At 45.4% G+C, this 25,841-nt stretch overlaps 1 protein-coding gene across 2 annotated transcripts in view; it reads right to left on the reverse strand.

The window, feature by feature from the left end:
• Nucleotides 1-3,502: 3,502 nt before the first annotated feature.
• Nucleotides 3,503-25,841, reverse strand: part of PAK4 (p21 (RAC1) activated kinase 4) — a 40,366-nt gene continuing 18,027 nt past the window's right edge. The window contains exons 3-9 of one of the 2 annotated variants that reach the window (XM_018576912.1): nucleotides 24,819-25,466; nucleotides 16,925-17,338; nucleotides 13,147-13,280; nucleotides 9,269-9,395; nucleotides 6,931-7,056; nucleotides 6,707-6,841; nucleotides 3,503-3,791 (exon numbers count right to left, since the gene is read on the reverse strand). In XM_018576912.1, the coding sequence (XP_018432414.1) occupies nucleotides 3,636-3,791; nucleotides 6,707-6,841; nucleotides 6,931-7,056; nucleotides 9,269-9,395; nucleotides 13,147-13,280; nucleotides 16,925-17,338; nucleotides 24,819-25,466 (1,740 nt within the window). In that variant the 3' untranslated portion in view covers nucleotides 3,503-3,635. Of the gene's footprint in view, nucleotides 3,792-6,706; nucleotides 6,842-6,930; nucleotides 7,057-9,268; nucleotides 9,396-13,146; nucleotides 13,281-16,924; nucleotides 17,345-24,818; nucleotides 25,467-25,841 lie in introns of both variants that reach the window. The other variant, XM_018576911.1, reaches the window with a different exon arrangement.

Genomic DNA, 25,841 nt, shown 5'->3' on the forward strand with positions numbered 1-25,841 from the left:
TACCTCCTCTCTAGCACTGTCCCCCCCGCAGTAATTGATTTCCACCACTAGATGTCCTCGGTCTTCTAGGTTGAATGACAACCAATGCCATTCAACCTGGAACACTGAGGACATACTGTGAGGGCAGGGAGTCGTGGACCGTGCACTCGCATACAATTATGCAGAGAGAGGTGTATTGTATCACTGTATGTGTATATAAAAGTAACCCCATCAAATACAGCGGTTGGGGGGGACTGGGACTTGGATTCATGGCTACAGTTCTGGTGACTGGTATCTGGTGACACAGTAAAGTCTGTTTCCGTCAGGTCAAGGTATACACCATTCATATATGGGTTGCCCTGTGCAAGTTCTTCTTTGTGAATGAACAGTGTGGCAGGAAGCAGCAGGTTACATATCTGGAATAAGTATCTGATTGGCTATGCTTCATACATACAGAAAACACACAACTTACCATCTACCTACCTATTAAAGCTACATATTTGATCTATATATTTTAGTGTTGATAATGTAGTCCACTTGTGGTCTTATTCTGCATATTTAACTGTATACTGCAAAACACGGAAAGTGTATGAACTACTAGGTCACTGGTTTATGAGACTTTGACCTAACCCCCTGGGTCCCATATGCACTGACTGTACAAAGATCATGGCTAAGCACTATTAACTGTCCACAATAACATGATCCCTTTAGAAGTCTTAAAAAATCCCAACTCATTCTGGGAACAAACACTGTTTATAAGGTCTTCCTGCCTCTGTAGTTACTCCTTTTCCACATGCCATGCCTTAGCAGTCAGGAACCAGAGAACAACCATGTAGAGGACAAAGGGTCACCACATATGTTAGCTGTGCTGCCAAGCAATCTGATGTAGGGAGGGCCGGGCCGAGGGGTAGAGAGACGAGGCTACCCCATGGGGGCTTTAGCAAAATGGGGTACAAAGAGGGCAGGAACTCCATTCTACGCTGATTTATTAGTGTACAACTTATGGGAAGCGAGGGCACAGATGCAAAGCTGTCCCGGACCTTAGATAGCTCCATTCCAGTTCAGTGGTTACATTTTGTAATTCAAAATCTCCTTAAAAAAAAGTCCAGAATTTGAATCATATTGACGTTCTTCTTAACCGTTCAGCACCATTAAAGGCAGAACTCCAGACAAACAGCTAAATAAACATTTGTGCTCTTTTTAATGGATTTATAATTCAGATCAGTAATACGGTTACAGTATTCAGTTACCTCTCTCACACTGAACAATCACGGTGACACCCCTGTTTTCCATGCTCACCTTTGCAGCTTCTAGTGTCTCTGCGCCTCCAGCTTGCTCATTGGATCGTGAGTTCGCATTATCACCTTGTGTTCAATGAGCAGCAGGAAAAAGGAAATACTAGGAGACTGTACAGAGTGGTAGAGGTGTGTGAATTACAGGAGAAACTGAACAGAATTACAAATCCGTTGGCATGTAAAACGGTTACACACATACATACACATACATATAGCTATTTCAACTCTTCGCTGTTTGTCTGTGGCTCTGCTTTAAAAAACAAAAATGCATCTGAATAGCAGGATTACAAAATAAGGATTGGACCTAAAGGAGCCTAAAATAAGGATCGGACCTAAGGATCCTAAAATAAGGATCGGACCTAAGGATCCTAAAATAAGGATCGGACCTAAGGAGCCTAAAATAAGGATCGGACCTAAGGAGCCTAGAATAAGGATAGGACCTAAGGATCCTAGAATAAGGATAGGACCTAAGGAGCCTAGAATAAGGATCGGACCTAAGGAGCCTAAAATAAGGATCGGACCTAAGGAGCCTAAAATAAGGATCGGACCTAAGGAGCCTAAAATAAGGATCGGACCTAAGGAGCCTAAAATAAGGATCGGACCTAAGGAGCCTAAAATAAGGATCGGACCTAAGGAGCCTAAAATAAGGATCGGACCTAAGGATCCTTGAATAAGGATAGGACCTAAGGAGCCTAGAATAAGGATCGGACCTAAGGAGCCTAGAATAAGGCTAGGACCTAAGGAGCCTAAAATAAGGATCGGACCTAAGGATCCTAAAATAAGGATCGGACCTAAGGAGCCTAGAATAAGGATCGGACCTAAGGAGCCTAAAATAAGGATCGGACCTAAGGAGCCTAAAATAAGGATCGGTCCTAAGGATCCTAAAATAAGGATCGGACCTAAGGATCCTTGAATAAGGATAGGACCTAAGGAGCCTAGAATAAGGATCGGACCTAAGGAGCCTAAAATAAGGATCGGACCTAAGGAGCCTAAAATAAGGATCGGACCTAAGGAGCCTAAAATAAGGATCGGACCTAAGGAGCCTAAAATAAGGATCGGACCTAAGGAGCCTAAAATAAGGATTAGGTGAATCTATTCTAAAATAAATCTGGCCAAGTTCTTACCTAGTTCACTTGCAACAAGGAGCAGATAGTACAAATTAGCAGCCCTGTGGGACCTGCATGGAAGCAAAGCAGGGAAACACCAGTTGCATGGCTGTAAGGTTTGTGTTCCTGGTTCAGACTTGCTAAGGACATGGAGTAATTACACACAGGAAGAGAAACTCAAATGTCTACCCACATAACTGGCAAGCAGAGGCCCTGCAATATCCTGTACGCCCCAGCGGTAGGCAAACTCCAGCCCTCCAGCTGTGGTAAAATAACAAATCCCATCATGCATCTGCTTCTGGGAGTCATCCCTGAGGGTGTCAAGAGTCTTGCAATGCCTCATGGGATTTGTAGTTGCTGGAGCTGGGGGGCCGCAGATTGCCTACCCCTGCTATACACAAAGTGTCTATTCCATAAAGCAGTGCAAACAGCAGTGATGATCTGCAAAGCGCTGTGACCACATAGCAACCAACCAGATTTTAGTGTTGTCAGGTCGGTGAAAGATCAGTTCTGATCAGTGTACTTTGGATTACTGAACACTGTTCTTTGCCTTTGTTAGGTAAGCCCAAAAGGTTTCATATTTTCCAAAACTATCGAGGGACAGATGACATGTCCAATCCAGATAAAAGACAGTGCTAAATGAAGCTCTGTATCCTGATAATGTGTCTATGGACAATGGTAAACGGATGATCTGTCCGCGGACAAACCGCTGGCAACACACACCTGTCATCACACAGGAAATGCACGAAAGTCGCCTCCAGCCTAACGGATTCCAGTTGTTCCCTGACTAGAGTCAAAGTCTGCTCATTTTTCCAGTGTTAAGTCCCAGGTAACAAACAGGGGCGTCCTGCATCCTTCCAAGTGCTTTCAGAGAATCACATCTGAATACAGCAGATGGTCTGGTCCAAAGCAATGTTCTGGACTCCTCTCTGTTCTCAAGGTTCCGTGTTGTGCATTGTTATCAAATAAATTACCTGAGCACTCTAAGGCTGATGAGATGCTTATGGGGGTCACCTTGGAGCCAGAGACATTGTAGTCATAGTCACTAGTCCACCTAGGTGGTGGAAGGGTGCAGAGAGATGAAGACCTTGAGGAAGTTCTGGGAGAGGTGTTGGTCAGTAGTTTTTCTCCAGGGTTCCTGGTACAATACTGATCAGGAGGCTAACGTGCCACATCCGTCTTCTTCCTCCCCTCAGATTCGGTCAGTCTTTGGTGGTCTGTGTCAAAGGATAGGACGGGTCCTTCTGTTTACTGTTCATCTCATGCGATTCTGTCTCATCAGCGGAACAATGCATGATGGAGGACCTGCCTTGGTCAAGAAGGGATGCTTCAGAAGCTCATTAGCACTGGCTCGCTGGCTAGGCTCTCTCACTAGAAGCCGGTCAAGAAAGCCCTTAAGTAAGGGAGATACCTGAAGAACCAAAACACACACAGACATTTATTTTGCTCATGTAACAATGCAAGTTAACATTATCAGAGGAAATTAAAGTGGCTCAGCAGACAGCTGTGTATTTTCCCTCACAGTTCAAAGACCACTATGGCATTATACTGAATTATCTTTCTAAGGTTCCCTTTGGCCACTTCAGTTTTTTCACACAGCACAAACACATACTGGTAGCTTACATAGACCAAGTCAAATATTCATGTAAAAGCAAAAGGAAAAATCAAGTTTTTTACAGCCAAGTGTATTGTAATACCTTCTCTTATCCCCCCACATTTCTGATTGACATGCTATTAAAAATCAGCATTTCTTGATAGCACTGAAGGCTTGCCCACCCCTATCTGCCTCCTACAAATTCCTATTGGCCACTGTGGCAGCCCACAATAGTAGTGAGCCAACAGGAAAATGTGGGGAGCAGATACTAGCGGCAAGCTCTGACACTGACCAGAAGTGTTGGATCTTTGCTAATTGGAGCGACACGGCATCTGGGCTTAAAGTGACATTAAAGTCGTTCCCCCCCCAATGTTAGTGTAAGCACTTACCTTAAATGATGTCTATTAATCCGATCTTCTTCTTTACTGTCCTTTTCAGATGTCCTTCCAGCGCTGGTGCGGGTCTCTGATCCAGCACTGACTCCTCTGTCCTCCTCTTCTCTCATGTCCTATGGAGTCTGTGTGGGTGCACGCTGTTCCATAGACTTACCTTGTGTCTCTCTTCGTCTCCCGGCTGAACATCTGAACTGCACATGCGTCCGCCCCAAGATCCTTTGCGGCCGGCCGAGAAATGTTCAGATGTTTGGACGGGAGCGCGCGGCGGAGACACGGGTATTAACCCTTTGAAACGTTTTTTTATTTTTATTGTTTTGCATATATCTACTGCTTGCTAGCAGTAGATATATGCAAAAACATGCGAGGGTTTAATAACCCTTTGTAAGTTGAATATTATAGGCTTCTGCAGGTATGTACAGGCACCATTAGGCGGCGGCATTTTATACCTGCAGTATTTTTATTTATTTTTTAATTAACAACAGGGTCTCTTTAGTTGGTTTCTCACTAACTGTTCTTTCTCAATGCGTTTTGTACATGCTTTGGAACACTACAATGAAGGCATGTGTCCAAAAGATACTATTATAGACTTAGGCAATACATCATTTTTGTCACAAATAACCATGGGTACAAAAATGAATTGAGGTCTATGTGTATGTACACTATGAGTGCATACAGATGCAGTGCTATACTTGTAAACAAGAACAACCCTCCTGATGAGACCTTGTTAGACCAGTTTTTTTTTTAATCTCTGCAATGGCAGCTGACTAAAGTTTGAAGTGATAAAAAATGAAACAGCCACTGTAACCATGATATCCAGGGCTTTACAAAGAATGTAACAGAATACTGCTGAGCTGTGGTGTGTTCTGCTCACAACCCATGACTAACATCTACAGCATTTCAACACTTGTGTTTGAGGGCCCCTCCTGTCCTATAAAGCACACTGCTCAGACCTGTCATATTGGTTCAGGAATGCGTTGCCATGATCTATATTGCCGTCACCACATCATCCACATATTCTGCATATATGAGTACTTTGTTATCTGAGCTGTAAAAACTACCTAAATATTCAGGGAGGATAATGGAAAAAACAAAAACACTTCAGGAGAGATCCATTATGTGTAGTAAATATGCAAAGTGATTACAAATGAAATGAAATCAGTTAGGGATGCACTGATACCGGGTTTTCAGTACCGAGTGCAAGTACCGATACTTTCCTTTTGGTAATCGCCAATAAAGAGTACCGATACCGCTGCTTCCGTGGGCATGGAGCCGGCATCCCGGGCAATCAGGAAGCTGGGCGGTGGGTAATGACATACCGCTCGGCTTCCTGATTGCCTGGGAAGTTGGCTCCATGTTGTTTGGCTGGCTTGATTGTGATTGGCCGGGAAACGGGCTTCCCGGCCAAGCAGCATAGAGCCGGCTGTTCGGCCAATCAGCATAGAGCCGGCTGTTCGGCCAATCAGCATAGAGCCGGCTGTTCGGCCAATCAGCATAGAGCCGGGTCAATACTAACCGCCCAGCTTCCTGATCGCACGGGAAGCTGCCTCCATGTTCCCCTACGGCACTGCCGGTCAGAGGAAATCTTCCTCTGACCGGAAGTTCCGGTATCGGGGAAAGTATAGGAGCATTTGGGCGAGTACGAGTACTGGCCCAAATACTTCAAATACTTGGTATCGGCACTGATACCGTTACTAGTATCGGTACATCCCTAATATCAGTGAGTTATTTTAGATTGTGTGCTCACACCTGTAGTGTTGCAAGAGACCTAAAGGGGATCGAGCAATATGAGTAAGGCGTGAGAAAAAATAACCAGTGTGGCCGCGGTCAATGCTCCTCGGGGTGATGTGAAAAATCCTACATTGTGTGTTTATTGGAACCTGGTAGGGAGTATGGGAGATTTGTTCCGAAAAAAACACCAAAAGATGGGGTCAGCAGAGGTACCCCAATGAGAAACAAGAACTTATTTATTGGTCACAGAAGCATTAGGAAAACATGAAGAATTAATTCTTCAAGCATTTTGTTTCTTATTTGAGAGCCTCTGCTGACCTCATCCTGTTCCTCTTATCTGCACACGGTTACTAAGATCATGAAGCCAACCGTGATGGTGCTTTTCCCTGCTGGAGACGTGAGACTTCTCACACAGACTCCGAACTGGGGGGAAAAAAGATCACGGAGGAATGATCACTGGAGTCTCTGGGAGATATAAGGAGTCAGTGTTGATCGAGCCTTTTATAAATCAGAGCAAAACTGAAATATCACCTTTGAGCGGATTGACTAAACACTGATATTTGACACAGTCACTCCTGTCAGGGGGACGTAAGCGGTCAATGGTCTCACCTTTTGCACATTCTTCAGTTTAGGTGGTACATTGTCCCTGATCATCTTCATTGCCTTTAGCGGAGGTTCATTAAAATACGGAGGTTCTCCATCCACCATCTCTATCACCATGATACCCAGAGACCAGATATCCACCTGTGGAAGACGATGATGACCGTCACAACCCGACATGAAGCTTCTTCAAAATACAATCCACAACAACGAGGAAGAGAGCTTAGCCTCACCTCTGGCCCATAGGGTAACCGTGAGATGAGCTCTGGGGCCATCCAATAGGGCGTTCCCACCAAGGATTTTCGACGTGGAACCTCCTTGTTGACCTGGGCGCAGAAACCAAAATCGGAGAGCTTCACCTGCAAACAGTAAAAAGAATAGTAAAGCACATTAAAAAAAAAAAAAAACATAAAAAGCGAACGATAAACATATTATTAAAAGCACATTACACTGCTAGACACAGTTGTGCTAAGACAATCAAACATGATCTTTTTGGCAATGACAACCAAATTACAATAATGCGGACACTATAAGAGCCGACTTACTAAAGACAATGGGGGGAATTTATCAAAACTGGAGCAGACAAAATCTGGAGCAGTTGTCCATGGCAACCAATCAGCTTCTTTCTTCAGTTTGTTCAGTTAAGATTTGAAAATGCGAGAGAGAAGCTGATTGGTTGCCATGGGTAACTGCTCCAGATTATGTCGCTGGGCAAACTGACAGTGTTAAACAAGTCCTGATTATTAATAATAATAATAATCACGTGAAAAACGAATTCTTGTTTATTTCATCTGCACATGAATGGATTATTTAAGTGAATCTCCTGCTTTGGGAAATCAGTTCTCCTAAGGGTAACGGGAGGACACAAGCTAGTGTCCTCCTGTCACCCAAAGCTCAGTATACCGCGAGCTACATTTCGCGGTATACTGAGGCGCCGCAGCCGGGACTGATCCCGACAATTATGTCTGGATCCACCCAGCTGCGTGATTTACAGCTGGCTCTGCCTATCCAGAGGCAGAGCCAGCTGTGCCCGTCCCCTCCCCATCCGTTCCACCAGTCAGCCCTGGAGGATCGGACAGGGGAGGGGGGGGGGGAGGAATCCCTGCAGGGAGCCATGAGTGACAGTCACTGCTCTCTGCAGGGATAGATAGAGAAGTGAACCAGCACCGGTATGTGTTCGCTCACTTCCCGATCTACTAAACCGACCTGTGATAGTTTCATTGTCACAGGTCGGCTCAGATTATGAGGCTGAGTGAAAATCACTCGCCTCATAGTTCTCCCTTAAATAAAAATTGACCAACAACATAGCCTGGGAATGTTTCTTTTCTGGTAATGACACTTGCTCTCCACAAGGCATTGTAACTTTACAGCACTATCATTACTGTGCCCATTTAGGAAATCTGCCCTTACAGTTTTCTCTTATTCCCCCCGCAATGTCCCACAAATGCTTGTTGATCCTGCCTGTGAAGTCCAACTAATGTGGCTTCCTGTGGTAGGGTGGATTTGGGACCTGTTTCGACTGTCACACGGAAGCTATTAGATGTATTTAAATAAAAAGGATACTAAAGAGCTGAATAAAAAAAAATATAATGATTTTAAAAATGTTTTTCTTTTTTTAATATTGCATATTCATTTTATGTAGTCTATTATCTAGCCAGCAGGTGGCGCTCTAGGCTCTTTATTATTAATCTCTCCACTTACAAGATGATCATTTCTCTCCAGGGGTGACCACTGCTCTAATCAACAGTACTCTGGCTCCCTGAGTGTTCAAGGTGATATGCTGGACTTCTGGAGTACTGGGCCACTTCACTGTGTGAGAGCAATGGTCTGACTTTCCTATGTGCGGGCAATGCAGAGTATTTTAACCCTTGCTGTAACTTTCAGCAATGTAAAATCAGTCAAAGAGGCACATATTTATTACTGTATATGCAGCCTGGCTACATTACAGTAATACATGAGAGTTCAATTGGGCTTTAGTAGTCTTCACTTATTTGCCATTTTAACATTACAAAAGAAATTCAGGGCTCGTTCACACCATTAGCAGTGACTGGCGTTTTTCAGCAACTGATGAACGCCACTCACCGCTTTGGGCACATAGGAAACATTTTTTTATGTGCCTCGTTCACACCACAATGAGGGTGTTATGTGGAATGGGAAAAAAAATGCAAACATGCTGCATTTTATTGCAGACCACTATGTGGCACCACAAGTCACCGCAGCACAGCACAACACAGCACGCTGCTGTGTGGTGACCTGTAAAGTTATATACAAAAAAAAAAAAAAAAGAAAATAAACCATGTGATGAGTTGAAGCAGCGCATCCCACCTCCCAGACCTCACACAGCACACTAGTCTGCACGCTGACGCACTGGTTTAGCGTGCGGGCTAGTATGAAGGAGCCCAACATTTTTCTTTTTGTAAAAACACAGTTAAGATTTCAGTCATGTATTTACAGATATCTTTTATTTCAACAGAACATTAAACAAGAAAATAAAAATGCTTTGGCTGGTGTTCCAACTAAAACACCCGATTAATCCCCCTGTGCACCCATCATACACGGACAGCACCTTACCCGTCCATCGTGGGTCAGCAGAATGGAATCACTTTTAATGTCCCGATGGATTACTCCTTGGGCATGAAGTACGGACAAAGCCTTCAGTACGGCCACACAGACGGTGGCTATCTGCTCTTCAATCATCCTGAAATCAAAGAGAGTCCATCAATAACTGGTTCTCCAAAGGAAGATCTGCCCACACAGCTGTGTCATCAATTCAATGGGAAGGTGGCCATACACCTGCCGAATATCGTACGATAATCGCGGGAAATCCCGCGACCGTATGATAATCGGCAGGTGTATGGAAGGTGGTCGCACTACTACTACTACTACTGTACGGTCGCACGTCTTTTGTCTTACGAGCACGTTGGAAAACCATCCAAAAATCGTAAGATTTTCGGCGTGCTCGTAAGACAAATGCCGCAAGCGCACACTGCCCGCTCAGCATTGCAGTCATCGGAAGCCCTCCCCTCAGTGGGGAGGGCTTGCGACGATCGCAAGTACGATCTGCCTGTCCAAGATGGGCAGATCGTACGAGCTTTTAATTACCTTACAACCATCGCACAACGAAAGTCGTGCAATGGTTGTAAAGTGTATGGCCAGCTTTAGTCCCATATAACAGCGCTGCAGAGGGACTCACAAATCACGTGGGCACAAATGAAGTGACATTACCGCACTTGTAGTACATTGTATATTTCCTCCAGCCCCATAACAGAAGGTCCGTGCCTCTTTACAGACCTGGGCCTGGGGGTAAGCAGTACAGGAGCCTGTGTACCGCACCCACATGGCACTGATTGGGGTTGCAATGCTCTGCTCATTGTTTAGGTTATTAATGTGAGTGCACTTATTAAATGTTTGCATAAGGAGGACTATGTCCTATAGCTTACCACACACATTACAACCTGACTGTAAAAGGTCCTTTAGTTCTACCAACAACTACAGTATGTTATGCAAGGGCCTGCCTACGTTTATAGAAGTTGATTGGATAGTTTCAGTAGGTCCTAATGTTACATCATTTTGGTAAAAGAGGGCCAATCCATGACTAGATTTCATGCTTTCTTAAAGATGAATACAGCAGTTTATTAAGAGAGCCACATCTTTTAACATTAGATGAGGTTTGGATGTTTGATTTGTGGGTTTTCATTAGGAGGTGCACCGAAATAAAAATGTCAATACCGAAACTAAAATGTAAAAAAATGTCAGGCCGAAACCAAAAATGTTTTTCATTCTAACTTTTTTAACACATTTTATTTTTTTATAAACTTTTTAATATTTTACTTTACTTTTAGGGGCTTCGGGGGAAATATGAGGGATAAACAGAACCCCGATATTTCCCTTTTAAAATAGAAAAAGCGATTGAGGACACATAGTCCTCAATCTCTTTTTCTGCAGCCCCTGTTATCAATGAACAGGAATGAGTGTTCCTGTTCATTGATAACATGAGGATATGGTATGCTTGCTATAATCACAACTATGAATGAATGAACAGGAGGTGATGTAGATCACTTCCCATTCATTCATAATTGAGGATATAGTAAACATACCATGTCCTCAATTATGTACAAACACTCAGCGATCACTGATCACTGACTGCTTGTACCTCGCTCTCCTTGCTGAGACACAGTTACAGGAGGCCGAGTGAGCGGTGCGGGGAGGAGAGCTCGATCTGACAGCTGACTCCTTCCCGCACTGCCGGCCTCCTGTGACAGCGCTGGCTGTCTCCGCCCACACGCTGCTCTGCCGATCTAGGACAGGAGGTCGGCCGCAGCACAGCGCTCGGCCGCCTGTGACAGTTTCTCTCCTCCCCGCTGGGACACGGAGCAGCGCCCAGTGGGGAGGAGAGAATAAGATGCACCGCTATATTGGCGAGAAAATGGCGCTTTCGTCATGGCATTTCGGCGGCCGATATATCAGTGCATTCATAGTTTTCATTTTAGCCCACACTTTCATTCTAAAAAGAACTACGTAAAAAAGGGATCCTTAGAATCAAGTTGCAAATGGTTGCCTTTACACCTGCAGGAGAGAAGGGGCAGGATGCCTTTACACCTGCAGGAGAGAAGTGGCAGGATGCCTTTACACCTGCAGGAGAGAAGTGGCAGGGTGCCTTTACACCTGCAGGAGAGAAGGGGCAGGGTGCCTTTACACCTGCAGGAGAGAAGGGGCAGGGAGCCTTTAAATTGCCAGCGGCTATGATTTTCTAAAACCTCCAAAACACATTCGCATTGCTTCCTTGTAACTGTCATCCTGGGGCATGGTGTACACTGTGTATATAATATCCCCATCACCCAATCTGGAGCTTGAAACCAAAATATAGATGTTTATTTCCTTGACAAGAAGAGATGAAGTTATCATCTCAACTGAGACTAAACCCACCGGCAGGGCTGGATTTGGTGGCTGTAATAGCTTTCTTTCAGGGCTCGTTTACAACAGCCTGCACTGATCCATTTTAGCATGTGGGCTGGTGTGTGCCGGCTGTGCCTTGAATTCTTACAATGCAAGGCGCTGTTTAGCTTCTTTTTATTTTGTCACCTGTCATAAATTTCTATGTACCATAGCAGAGTAACAAAGGGACGGACACTTGGCCAATCACAGTGATCACAGATGTTAACGCTAACAGTGTTTACATTTGACAGCCCTTCCCTTCCTCTGACAATGGCGGAAGGAGAATCTACTGAATGAAGGATCATTCGATGTCAGATCATAGGCAGCAGCAGTAGATTGAAGGGGGGGGGGTCATTTTGCATTGTGAGATCCTTTTTTCTTTTTTTTAAACGATCCCACAATGGAGTCCTGAGTTCATTGCACACCAAGAACACCGTCTTCATAGAATTTTATGTTCTCCCGTGTATGCAGGTCTTCTCTCACAATCCCAAAAATTTACAGTTTAGTTACAGCTAAATGATTCGGCCCTTTTGTGTCTGTATGGGTTGCACAGGGTCCCTTCTTCAGGCCCCAAAACTTTGGCTTACAAGAGAACTATGGGGTAACCTTTTTATCCCATAGTTCTCCTAAGGGTCACGGGAGGACATATGCTAACCTCCTCCCCGTGACCCAAAGCTCAGTATATAGCAAGTTACAGCTAGCTATATACTGAGAGGGCCGCAGCCGGGACAGATCCAAACAATGCTGTCGAGATCCACCCAGCTGCGTAAGTGACAGCGGCTTCTGACTATCTAGAGGATAGATAGTCAGCGCTGGAGGATCGGAGCGGGGAAGGGGAATCCCTGCGGGGAGTGGTGACTGACAATCACCGCTCTTTGCAGGGAGCTAACCGAGAAGTGAGCGAGCGACGGTATGTGCTCGCTCACTTCCCGATCTATAGAGCCGACCTGTGACAGTTTCATTGTCACATGTCGGCTCTAACTATGAGGCTGAGTGGAAATCACTCACCTCATAGTTCTCCTTTAATGACGCATGTGATGTATCAATAAAAGTGCTTATGCTTCTTGCACAATATCGAGTGCTGGTGACTTCCATCATTGACTGTACCTTGACATGATGCCATCCGTGTTGTCACTAAGAGCACCAACATCTATATTTGAAGGTCTGTATGCTGTATGGAGTGCAGGTGATTCTATGACCCAGTATAATTGTATACATCACAAACCCAGAGGCCACTAGAGCAGGGTTGGAGGCACTATAAAGTCAAGGAGCGATGCCAGCACCGTCCTACTACTCTGCATAATTTTAGTTATACTTTAGTAACTTTGTATAATTGTAGTAGGGACATTAGGAACGAATGTGGAGGCTTCATTATAGTCTGCAAAGCTGTGCAGAGTACGGGAACTATATAGATACAGCAAATCAGTCATTTTTAATCAACTACCAGTATATGATTGACATTCTGGGTAGAATACACTACTACATTACACTGCTTTCCGTGCTGAAGGCCTCACCTGGTGTGTGTGACAATGTCAGTGAGCGCCCCTCCTTCCAGGAACTCCATGACCACCCACAGCTCGTCTCCCACCAAGTAGCTGTTGTACATCTCCACCACATTTTCATGCTGGTAATCTCGCATTATCACCACCTGCAGAGAACAGGAAATTGTCATCTGATGTTTTACAAACGGCTTGTAAACATTTACCAATCACGGAGCAGCCAGTCTTCATATATTTACTAACCAAAGCTGTTGTGTTGGGAAAACAAATGGTCACAATACACGTAAAATGAACTGCAAATACATAACAAATGTACATATTCAGCTAGATTACTATGAAATGAACTCAAAATATATAAGAAACATACATAGAAGCATTGAGCATACACACATACTTTCATGTTTATTAAAGTGAACCTGGCCTAAAAAGTACAATAGAAGGAAAAACCTTCTGTTCAGTTTCAGATAGAGAGGGGAAGAGTTAGAACCCTTGCCCGGTTTTTTGTTTTGTTTGCCCACTGTGTCCCATTGGGGAGATTTCTCTTCACTTTCTGTCCTAGACATAACAGGAGATGAGAGGAGGTTTCCTCAATGGAAGGCTTCCCCCTCATCTCTTGTTTCAGTGACAGCTCCAAATTTTGGGTTTTTCTTCACTTTAAGCCCTCATTCCCACTAAAAAAGGCCGGCGCGTACAGCTCCGTGCACGGCCGTATCGGGCAGCTCCTGCCTGTGATTAGTACGCAGCCCCTGTCCTTCTCTATGGGAGTACGCGGAATGTATGCCGCCCTACGCTCACCAGCCCTGCACCTCTGTCTGTACTCGTACAGGATCAATCCTGTCTGCGTCCGAGCCAGGAAGCACGCACACATACGGATCTGCACTTGGGGCGAGCGTAGGGCGGCATACGGCCGCGTACTCCCATAGAGGACGGGGGCTGCCTACTAATCACATGCAACACTTGTCGTTCCCGAGAGCTGCCCGATACGGCCGTGCACGCAGCACAAAGCAGTACGTGCCGCCCGATTCCAGTGTGAATGAGTCTAATGGTCACTAGGATGAGTAGAGGGCGAATCTCCCAAGCACGAACACAGGCAGCAATAAAAACCTGACAAGGGATCTAACTCTTCCTTACTTTATCCAAAAACAAAAAAAATTTGGGTTAAAATAAATAATTAGTCCCCGTTAACACCTAGGCGTTCTGTCACATAAATGTAAGCACAACGAAATGCTCAAGACAAGGAATCCCATGTCTATGGCCCCTGTTCACACCTGAGCGTTTTGCTGCACAAAGTTTCCTATTGAAGTCTATGGGACCGAAAAGCAGCTCATGTACTTTTTCCCAGCAACAGGCCTTTTTCTGCTGATGACAAAATCCTCCGCTATGCACAGAGGACACAGAAGTAAGGGATTCCTTGTCTTGAGCGTTTTGTCCTGCTTATATCTGTAAAAAATAAGTCAAGGCAACTGGACTGGCTGTATTTTTCTTGAAGACGTTTCACTGGACATCCGACCAGCTTTCTCAATTCAGAATGACTTGTACAAAAATTATCTGGGAATAAATATGGTGAATGTTGTTCCAATCCACATAATCAGTTAGTCGCAACTAGGTGTTGATTGCATTTGCATAATTGGAGTTAGGAGGTGTTAATTAGTGATGGGCTCGGGCGTGTTCGCAAGCGCCTCGTGCCGAGCTCCCCAGGAAGCAGTCAGCGCGCAGGGCCAATCACAGGTACTGAGGCATGTTCACGGTCCGCAGCTGCAGAGATCGGGAAATGTCTCAGTGCCTGTGATTGGCCCTTCGCGCTGACAGCTTCCAGGCACGAGGCGCTTCAGAACACGCCCGAGCCCATCACTAGTGTTAATAACCTGCCCAGAGAGAGGAGATACAACAGCATTGTCCTGTTTAGCTTTGAGCAACAAAACGTCTAGGTGTGAACAGAGCCGGCCTGCAAATACCTTGCGATACCTTTAAGTATCTGTGATAGTATTCCTATCAGTTTTTGTTCCCCTGTCCAGTCCCTTGTATGCTAGGTCCAGGCTGCACACAGCAAGTCAAGAACAAGCCCAACCTCTGCCATTGGACTGTCAAAGCTTACCAAACGTAGGTAAGAAAAGGAGATTAAGCAATGATGCTGCCTACTTGTGCTACAACTTGACATTGCAGTTCTATACTAAAACCCCAGGTGTCATTGTAACACCGAAATCATCAATAGAACTCTAACATCCTTATACAAAAGTAATCATTGATATCAATGTGTCAAATCTAAAATGTACAATGCTTACAGACAACCGCTCTGATACAATGCTTCCTTTCATGCACCACTAACTTGTGCTAGATCAGAAAATTATTATTATTATACAGGATTTATATAGCGCCAACATTTTGTGCAGCGCTTTACAATATAAGGAAGACATTACAATGACAAGACAATTCAAGACAAGATGGTAAGGAGGGCCCTGCCCCTGAGGGCTTACAATCTAAAATGTACACAATTCCTCACCAAAGGAAATAGAAAAACTTCACAAAGTTTTGGGCCTTTGGCATTAATGACGCCTGCCCTGCTCTGTGCCTTGTGGACTCAAATTAACACTTGTACACAATGAAGTCTAAAGCTGGCCTTCCCCCTATAGATGATCTGCAGACTTTCTATGGTCAGATGGAAAAAGTGCAACAGATTCCTCCATCTACGCTAAACTGTGTGTATGGAGGAATCTCACGCTGGGCCAAGCTTCGGTATCTTACTAGTCGACCCCGCTGGCTCTCAAATACCTGAACAATGCCTGCATCCAATCAGATTGTTCAGGTATTTTGACAGCCAGCGGGGCTGACTAGTAAGATACCGAAGCTTGGCCCAGCGGGAGATTCCTCCATACACACAGTTTAGCGTAGATGGAGGAATCTGTTGCACTTTTTCCATCTGACCATAGAAAATTTGCAGATAATCTAATCTATAGGGGTATGCAGGGCCAGATATCCCACAAGGCCAACCAAGGCCCGGCCTCGGGGCAGCATGAGGAACCTGGCCTTTGGGCCAGCAGGGAGAGTAAATCCAGACCAGGGTGTATGGCCAGCTTAATTCAATATTATCTCCACCCTCCAAAGCAAAAAGTGCTCACATTGAAAGCCTGCTGGCTTCTGATCCATCTACACTGGAACCTCTAAAGCTAGCAAATAAAAACATGTTTTTAGAGCTTATGTGCAGTTGCTACATACAGTACGTAGCACATTGTGATGTATAAAAAGCAATCCCATACGTCAAAACACTAGTCACGTATCACATGGGCTTTCTGCATAACTTTACGGAGTGCAGGGGCGCCATTACATATATGGGGAGCGGGCAGTTTCCTATCCTGCCACTACTGCATTCCAGAACACAATCTCTGCTGCCTTCAATGCAATGTGCTATGCTGATGACAGCAAAGCTTCCGCTAAGAGCTGCTGTCAGCCAGGACGAGAGGACCGTGCAGGGGACACGTCAGTCAGGCTGCCTATGGGAGTACATGATGTGTGTGAGCCATGGCGTCTTGTAGTCCCAATCAAGAGCTGAGAGATGAAAACGGACTATGGCATCATGGATCTGCTTCCGTGCTTGATGTGGTCAAAAAAGTGGAAGGGAGAGAGTGGGACTGGCAGGATCACCGGGTATTTGCTGCTCATAATAAAAAACTTAAAGAAATAAAAAGGTAATTGACACGAGTTTATATGGGCAGAGGAATACTTTTACACACTTTCATTCTTAGGCATTACATATACTTCAGTTTTACATTAAGTGGTAACGTGTCCAGAGACTGACCTCATTAAACAGAAGCTCCCTCCTCTGCTGCTTGCGCAGATCCATCTTCTTCACAGCAACAAGTTTCCCAGAACTCCTGATAGTCGCAATACAAACAATCCCCGTTGAGCCCTCCCCGATTTTGATGAAGTTATCCAGATAGGTCCTGGGATCTCCAGGGTCCACCACCATCTGCAAGGCTGCTCTGAACTGCTCGTGTGACACCCGCTGAGGCTCCCTCTGCGGAGATCGAGGCTGTGCAGGTTGCTGCGCCTGCTGCGGTGGGCGAGAGAGCTGTGGGTCAGAGCTGTGCTGGGAGAGGCTGGCCGGAGATGGTTTCTCTGGAGGCTTGGGCTTGGGCTGGCTTGGCTGTGGCCGAGATGAGCCTCTGTTTGCAGGGTTTTTAGGGTCAAGTGGTACAGTGGAACGGGAATCCTGGATCTAAGGAAAGAAGAAAATAGAACAAGACTAATCAAAATTAATACTGAGTACAAAGACTGCAAACTGTGGTCATCAACAGCCACAATCCAACAGATCCTAGAATTCCTGGTATACGTTGGCAGTGCTAGAATCCCTGGTATACGTTGGCAGTCCTAGAATGCCTGGTATACGTGTGCAGTCCTAGAATGCCTGGTATACGTTGGCAGTCCTAGAATGCCTGGTATACGTTGGCAGTGCTAGAATCCCTGGTATACGTTGGCAGTGCTAGAATCCCTGGTATACGTTGGCAGTGCTAGAATCCCTGGTATACGTTGGCAGTGCTAGAATCCCTGGTATACGTTGGCAGTGCTAGAATCCCTGGTATACGTTGGCAGTGCTAGAATCCCTGGTATACGTTGGCAGTATTGACAACTTTTTCAATAATCGATTATAATCGATTATGTCGATTAGTTGTTGCAGCCCTATTTGGCAGTCAGCAAATGTTTTGTGTGTCTGGAGACCTGACCCCTGACAAACACTCCCAGTATTTTGGTATGACCACCAGACAGGCAACACTGCAACTAACAGACATGTAGTCACTGTTCTGTCTCCTTTTTCCACTCGGTTACTTTTTTTGATTTGGCCAGAATTTGAAAGTTAAGAGTTGGGGGAACTTAAAAGAAGAAAACCAGGAATATTAAAGCGCAACCCCCTTGTAGTGGTACTAGCCCCGCACTGCAAGGGTCAAGTCCTCGTTTTGTCTACGGTCTAAAAAAAACAAAGTATACTCACCCAAATCTCGATCCTGCTTGGCTGCTAGACCGGTTTCTGCAGTCTCTCTCCCCCTCCACTCCGGCACTCTAAGGATCTGCGAGTCATCACGTCTAACACAGTCTATTAGAAATGAGGATGCTGAGGGACATTCCACCGCCGGAGCGGAGAGAGGCTACTGGGACCAGTCTAGCAGCCAGGCGGGACCAAGGATGGGTAAGTATATTTTTTGTTTTTTAAACCCTAGACAAAACGAGCACTTAACCCTTGCAGTGCAGGGGTAGTACCCCCACTGCAAGGGTTAGGTTTTATTCTCCCCGGAGTTCTTCTCTAAATGTTAGGAGTTCAGGAAGGGAAGGATTAAAGCAGAAGTAGACCCACCAATTTAACGGTCTCCCAAAATATTGACTTTAAAAGCCTGACTTTCAAGTCCTTGTAATGGCTGATGTCAAAGCTGATCTTATGTGCAGTACCACCTCAGTTCCAATCCTAGTAGAGACCAAGATGGCAGCTTCCTTGGCAAAGGACAGACGGGTGTAATTCCACCTTAAGTGTTAGAGAGGTTTTTTTTATGTAAATTAAACCAAGAACATATTGTGCCCCAGAGATGCCTACATACCAGGGACGTGCAGTCAAGGGAGGCAGGTAAGGCAGAGCCTCACCTAGTATTATGGAGGAAAAAGCTGTTAGCTTCAAGTCTGAAGCTAACAGCTTTTTCTCCATTCACAGCAGCTTCTAGCAGGGAAATCCTCCCCGCTGTGTAACCCGTCATGGACAGAGCGATGCCTGTTAATTACAGGCAGCGCTGCATCTGGCTTTCGACAGCTAAGTTAGGTTGCACAGCAGCTGGCTTTCCTTTTGCTTGTGTAACCTAACATAGTGAGGCCAGAGCTGTCACAGCCTCTACTCTGTGTTAGAGGCGTGAGCTCTCTGGATGATTTGGACCAATGACAAAGCACCATTAGTCCAAGCTGTCCAATCAAACAAAAACCACTGAGGACATAGATCTCGATGCCTCACCAGTGACAAGCAAGTGAGGGACAGGGAGGCTCCTCCCTTCCTCCTCCACACATAGCTCAGTTGCTGGGTTGGGGGCGGGGAGTCGACAGGCTGGGGGCGGAGCTGGCAGGGGGAACGCCACACAAAAGCACGGAAGGTACCGCACGTGACTGCTACATACTGATATACCTATAAAGAGACACTTGATTTTTTTCGGCACACACACACACACACACACACACACACACACACAGAGTTACAGACAATGTTAACACCAAGCTCATAGCACCACTGATGGGATATGAACCCCAGCAAGTCAAAACAACACTGCTACCCACTGAGCCAGAATTCTACCAACTGGTATGATGAGATAAGGGACGTCCTATGCTCACAGTATTCAGTCATAAATAAGTAGGAAAAGACCGATAAGAAAATGGTACAAGGGCTACAATGACCTTCAGAGATGAAAGATGTAGGACAACGCCTTTTTCTCCTCTGGACCATTAAAGGAACCTTGGAAACCAAACAGAATTGTGTACACCACTTTATCTTCACTTTCCAGAGGGACAATAAAGAATAATAGACCGCATGCTGCTCATTAACAAGCGGAGCATGACAACTAGTACTTGGTGTGGTCATGCTGACCCCGTACTATGAATTGTCTTACTTGTTTCTGAATACAGCTCCACCAACAAGAACTGCATTCAGGTCTCACAGCCTTGTACTTATCAGATGTACAGTTGTAATCAAAATTACTCAACCCCCATTGCAAATCAGCTTAATTGGCAAAATGTACAGACTTTCATCTGTTTGTAATGAACAAATCAAATAAAAGCAATTGAAATAAGTCAACGCAACAAATGTTTCAAGTGGTTTCCCCAAATTCAACTGAAAAAGTAACTTCTGCAGTCTCGAAATGATTCCACCCCTTCATGGTAAGCATCTTTAGTACTTAGTAGAGAACCTTTTGCTGTTCTGGCCTGCTGCAAATGAGATGCAAAGTCACACACCAGCTTCTGACAGCGTTCCTGAGGAATCTTAGGCTCCATTCACATAAAGTGTTTCCGTGCAGAAGACCGCACGGTGCGCAAACGCTAAAATCTTCTTTACAGCTGCATGGATTCCGCTCATTTGAACGTGCGGAATCTGCCCCTAAAATCACGCTTTTACTATTTTGCGGGACGCGCGGTGATGTACCGCGTGGCCGACGCAAAAGTCTGAACATTGCACATTAAAGTGCACTGTTTTTTATGTTGAGAGTGGTTCTGCGCGTATTCGTATGGCCGAATATGCACGGAAAACCGCTCCCATATGAGTGGAGCCTTAAAGGAGAACTATGAGGTGAGTGATTTTCACTCAACCTCATAGTTCGAGCCGACCTGTGACAATTAAACTGTCGGGAAGATCGCTCACTTCTCGATCCTGTCCCTGCAGAGAGCCGTGACTGTCACTCACAGATCCCTGCAGGGATTCCCCCCCTACCCACTCCAATCCTCCAGCGCTGACTGGAGGAACGGACGGGGAGGGGGCGGGTACAGCTGGCTCTACCTCTAGATTGACAGCTGGCTCTGCCTATATCACACAGCTGGGTGGATCTCAACAGTAATGTCGGGATCCGTCCCGGCTGCGGAGGTCTCAGTATACCGCGAGCTGTTTGGGTCACGGGAGGATGCTAGTTTATGTCCTCCCGTCCCGGAGGAGAACTATGGGGAAAAACACTTACCCCATAGTTCTCCTTTAACCCATTCCTTATGAGCAATGGCCTCCAGTTCACTAATATTCTTGGGTGCTGCAACTGCCTTCTTCAAATCCAACCAGAGATTTTCTATGGGGTTCATGTCAGGTGACTGTGATGGCCACTGTAGAATCTTCCAGGACTTCTTCTGCAATGTTGCAAGGTCTAAGGAGCCCCAAGCTTCAGCTTCCTCACAGACAGCATGACGCTTTCTCCTAGAATTTGCTAATACTGCAAAAGACCTCCAGCAAGTCTATGTGAAACCCATGAACAAAGCTTGCTGGCGGGTCACATTGCAAGCAGGAGCTGACCTTTTAGGAAAATGCCAACTGCTTGGCTGTCATGCTGGTTTAATGGCTCCAATCCTTTTACAGTCACTGGCTTTTAAGAAGAATGCAGATCTGGCTCTTAGGCCTTGTTCACACCAAATGCAGAGCAGATCTGCATGAGTTTCTGCACACGCAGTGCAGTGGGTTGTGCCGGGTTTTTGATGCGTTCCGGGCCGTTTTTGGTAAAAAATAAAATAAAAATTTAAATGGGCTTTCAGTGCGTTTGCATGCGTTCCAGAGCCGATAAAACAGGGCCTGCTGCAGTTTTTTTTACCTGCTCTGGAATGGAACGCTGCGATGTGAACTGGAGCTAAAAATACCATTGGAATACATTGGACGCAGTTTTGCTCCGGTCTGTAACTGCTCTGCTCCTGGAACGCGCTTGGTGTCATCAAGGCCGTAAGTGGTGCCTGCTTCTAGGTCAGTGAATCAGAGTATAACATCTAAAAATAGTATTCTCAGAAGAAGGTAAGCAATGGCAGGAACCATATTTCTTATTCTCTTTAAAGAGCAACTCTGGGGGAAAAAAAAATGTATGAACCCTTGCAGTGGGGCTAGCTCCTGGGGCAGGGACAGCATGCAAGCTGTTGAGAGTTGTAGGAGCAGAATAAAGACTTTATGGTGAAATCCATGGCATGCAGCACTTCTTTTTGAGTGTATAGCGTTATGTGGTGCATGGACGGGCTCCTAAACAAGCACCCATAGCACACCCATCCGGCGGGAGATCAGATGGTGTGCAACATTGATATATCCTGTTCATTGTCCGTCATATTATACATGCTCGTTGTGTTCCATATGATCATGACGGCTTTTCATACAAAGATTTATGTGATGCTACATTCCCTCTAGATCAGAGAATGCAATTAGCACCCTTGCTAAAGGACTGCTGAGATAAAATCAATTAATAAGCTGGGTAGTCAAAGCTTCAATTATCAGGGTGTTTTTCTTAAAGCAGAACTAAACCCACAATACAATCTGACCCACCGTGCCTCCTCTTACTGCTCCCTATGCAAAGGTGCCATGAAGCCCCCTGTCATACTTACCTGGTGGGAGGGCTGAACACCCACAGTGTAAAAGCCACCTGATACTTCTGGGTCCAAGCCACAGCCAGAGCTGGATCTGTGGCACCTAGAGGCATCAACTGGCTAGCAGGCATAAGGTGGCTCTTTCCTACACAGATACTGCCTCTGGCTTACACCCACAATCACTGGGCAAGAGGCACACGGTTTGTGTATGAAGGGAGCCGAGTCCTGCCAACAAATGTGTATTTTAAGGGTCTTAATGGGTAGAAAGCAAATAGGTTGGAGAAAGTCAAACTGTATTTTATGTCTATTTCTGCTTTACGTACTGCCCATACTGCAATACAACAATCAGATTCACATTTGGAATAGAAGGAAACATCAAATCTGAATCCTAGTTGTGGGAAAACACCAAAGTTCTTGTGAAAGTCATTGTGATAAAGAGGCCGTTCAATGTTTACAGTTCCCTATGAAATGGTCTGATATCAGCAAGCAATGTCAACCTTTCCAAACATCACTTGCAATCAATTTGACTAGACTGATAGAACTGCACTAAGTGAGGAGCAATGAAGTGTCATCCACTAAAGCTGGCCATGTCCTGGTCCAAATCCAAGCAGTGTGTGGTCCCCTTGGAAAACCAACAGCAGCAGCACACGCGTTGCTTTCAGACTACAACAGACCGGCGGAGGAGATTCCCCCATCCACACTGTTTGGTTTGGATGGAGGAATCTGTAAGATTTTTTTTTTTCCTTCAGCCCATGGGCTGAATGTAAAGAAATCTTCCGGTGTATGGCCAGCTCAAGCAGTCATTTATGGTTATATGAAACCAGCAAAAGTGGCGGTCCTCACTCACATGTATAAGTTTAAAAATAAAACAAAAAGACATATTTAATGTTACTAAGTAGGAATGCACAGATAGCAGTACTAGTATTGGTATCGGTGCCGATATTGAGTATTTGGGCGAGTACCCGTACTCACCCAAAGGCTCCGACACTTGGCTCCGATACCAAAACTTCCAGCCAGAGGGAGATCTCCCTCTGACTGGCAGTGCTGAGAGAGCATGCAGCGGGCTTCCTTTCCAATCAGGAAGGCAGGGGGTGAGTTATGACCCGCCTCCCTGATTGGCTAGGAAGCCAGGTTCATTTGTTGGTAGGCAGCAGCCTGGCTACCTAACCAATCAGGAAGCCGGGTGGCACATCATGACTCACCTTCCGGGTTCCTGATTGGTCAGAAAGCCACACTGCCTAACAAGTGAAGCTGGCTTCCTAGCCAATCAGGAAGTAGGGAGGCGGGTCATGACGTGCCGCCCGGTTCCACATTGGTCAGGAAGCCAGGCAAGGGAAGCTGGTGTTCTTTTGATAGAACATGGGCATCCCAGGCAATCAGGAAGCCGGGCAAAGGGTCATGATCCGCCGCACGACTTCCTGATTGAGGCACGCAGCACCAGTATCGTTACTCGGTATTGGCGAGTACTGCAAAAAAATATCAGTACTCATACTCAATACCGAAAAAACAGCATCGGTGCATCCCCGCTGATAAGATTTGACTGATTTTTAGAGCATATGCTCATGTATGAGAAAAAACAAACATTCTGTAAAACAGATTACTGATACATATGCTACTTATATAGTATTTAAAGCTAAGTTCCAGGCACATAAAAGATCAAATGAATGCAGCTCTGAATTTAGTAATAGATCAATAAATGTATATTTTGAATGCAACTAATTACATTAATTTGATTGGTATCAGTCTAATGCAACCTCCTATATAGCAATGGAATGGGATAGGGAGGGGCAGAACAAGGAGCCAATTGTGTCTGCTGTATGCAAAGGAATTGACAAGGAACGTGGCAATTGGAGGAGAAAGCAGAGTAGGGAGGTGACCTTATCAGTTTCCTTCTGCTCGTTAACAGCTCAAACAGCAGGCGAAGGACTGCTGTTTGAGCTTTTAATGGACACCATTGTATACCTTTTACAGTCACAAATAAGGTGGCGTCATCTGCCTGGCTGTTCTGTGGGATGGGGCTGTTTAAATCTCAGAACTGGATAGAAAGAAAAACAAATCCTCTGACAGGTAAAGCATATATGTTTTGTATCTGTGCACTAAGCTGTTTGCTCGGACTTCAGCATTAAAAGGTTACCTGTTGACCTTTTTAAGCTCCAGCCTGCTCCACCAACAAGCCAGCCTACTATTTAGCACCTCAGTGACCGTAAAGGGGCACGCTTGTTTTAACAGAGGTAGGCTGTTCCAGAGGTGGGCCGAGTCATTAGTAAGCATGTGCCCAGGATCACAGTCTTCTGACTAATAAAGGTAACAGCAGCTTACTGTAGTGACCTCTCTCTTGAGTTACCCTATTCTTCCCAAAACTAGTAGGGCAACGTTTTAGCTATAGATACAGTTTCCATGGAAACTAGAATATTTCTGGATAGTTTTATATAAGGTACAGTTAAACTTCCTTATCACCATAACCAGACATGGTACCCAGATCTTCTGAGCAAATAGAAATAGCTAGAAATATAACTGAACAAACTGAAATAGCAAATAACCAAAATAAATGATGCATGCATTGTAACCCAGAGTATATGTCCAGGGTGGCAGGTTTAGGGATTTATGTACACCCTCCGAAAATCAAACTCACTTACCTGCTGTGTTGACCTGTTCGGGTCAGTGTCTGCACGTGGATAAGTGTTAAAAGGCCTTGCGGCCTGCTGTGTTGGCTTCCCCGCTCCCTCTGCAGATTGGTTATTTGGGGTATGCATATTAGGCCCCGAGAGTGGTCTTTTGTCCCTAGGTGACTGCGGGCTACCCTGCCCTCCAGTGTAAGACGATTTCGGCCTTCTTTCTTCTTTTTCTCTCCTGACCACTCTATCCGCTGGTTCACTGTAGTCACCGTCAGTCGTTAGGTGGCGATCTCGCTTCCCCTCCATCCGCTCATTATGGCGGACAGATCTGTTCTCTGAAGGTTTAGGATAGTCAGGTGGTGGAGGCCTGTGTTTGCCGCTTGGTTCCTGTCCCCGAGGTTGCTGGGGAGCAGGTTTCTGTTCTTCCCTTGGCCTATCCCTTCCGTGGTCTGTCCTGCTCCTATCTGGCATTCTTCCTCCATCATCACGTGGGTGTCTCGTGCGTCCATCACCCACACCATTTTGCACCGGGGTGCGCTGTTCTCTAGGGGGGCAAGGAGGAGACTCTCTGCGCAAGGAGTTCGAGCGGCACACTGACATCATTTCAAATTCATCCAGCAGCCATGCCAAGGAGCCATCCTGGGACAGCTTGCTCCCACGTACGATCGTCTGGAGGCGAGAAAAATTACAGGTCAGAGACATCATAAAAAGTATAAATAAGTGTCTCAAATAAGAACTGACCACAAAGTGATACAAAAAAATGGCACTTCCCAGAGAACAACAATCACCAGAAAAAAAAAAATGCATCGAACTTTTATACATACTTGCTTAAAAGATCCATATGTAAGCGCTAATAGGAAACTTTACAGACATGTAAATGGACTAAAATTCGCATTGAAACATCGATATTGAACACTTGCTGTACAGCCTAGCGATGTATGTTAAAATGGACCTACTGAGCGATCAATGACAGATCCCCACTAACCTGAACTTCCTGTCCCATCCTATATAAAAAGATAGGGGGAGCAGATATATTTTATTTAG

The sequence above is a fragment of the Nanorana parkeri genome, unplaced genomic scaffold, assembly GCF_000935625.1.
Source record: "Nanorana parkeri isolate BGI_ZX_2015 unplaced genomic scaffold, ASM93562v1 scaffold80, whole genome shotgun sequence".
Taxonomy (NCBI): domain Eukaryota; kingdom Metazoa; phylum Chordata; class Amphibia; order Anura; family Dicroglossidae; genus Nanorana; species Nanorana parkeri.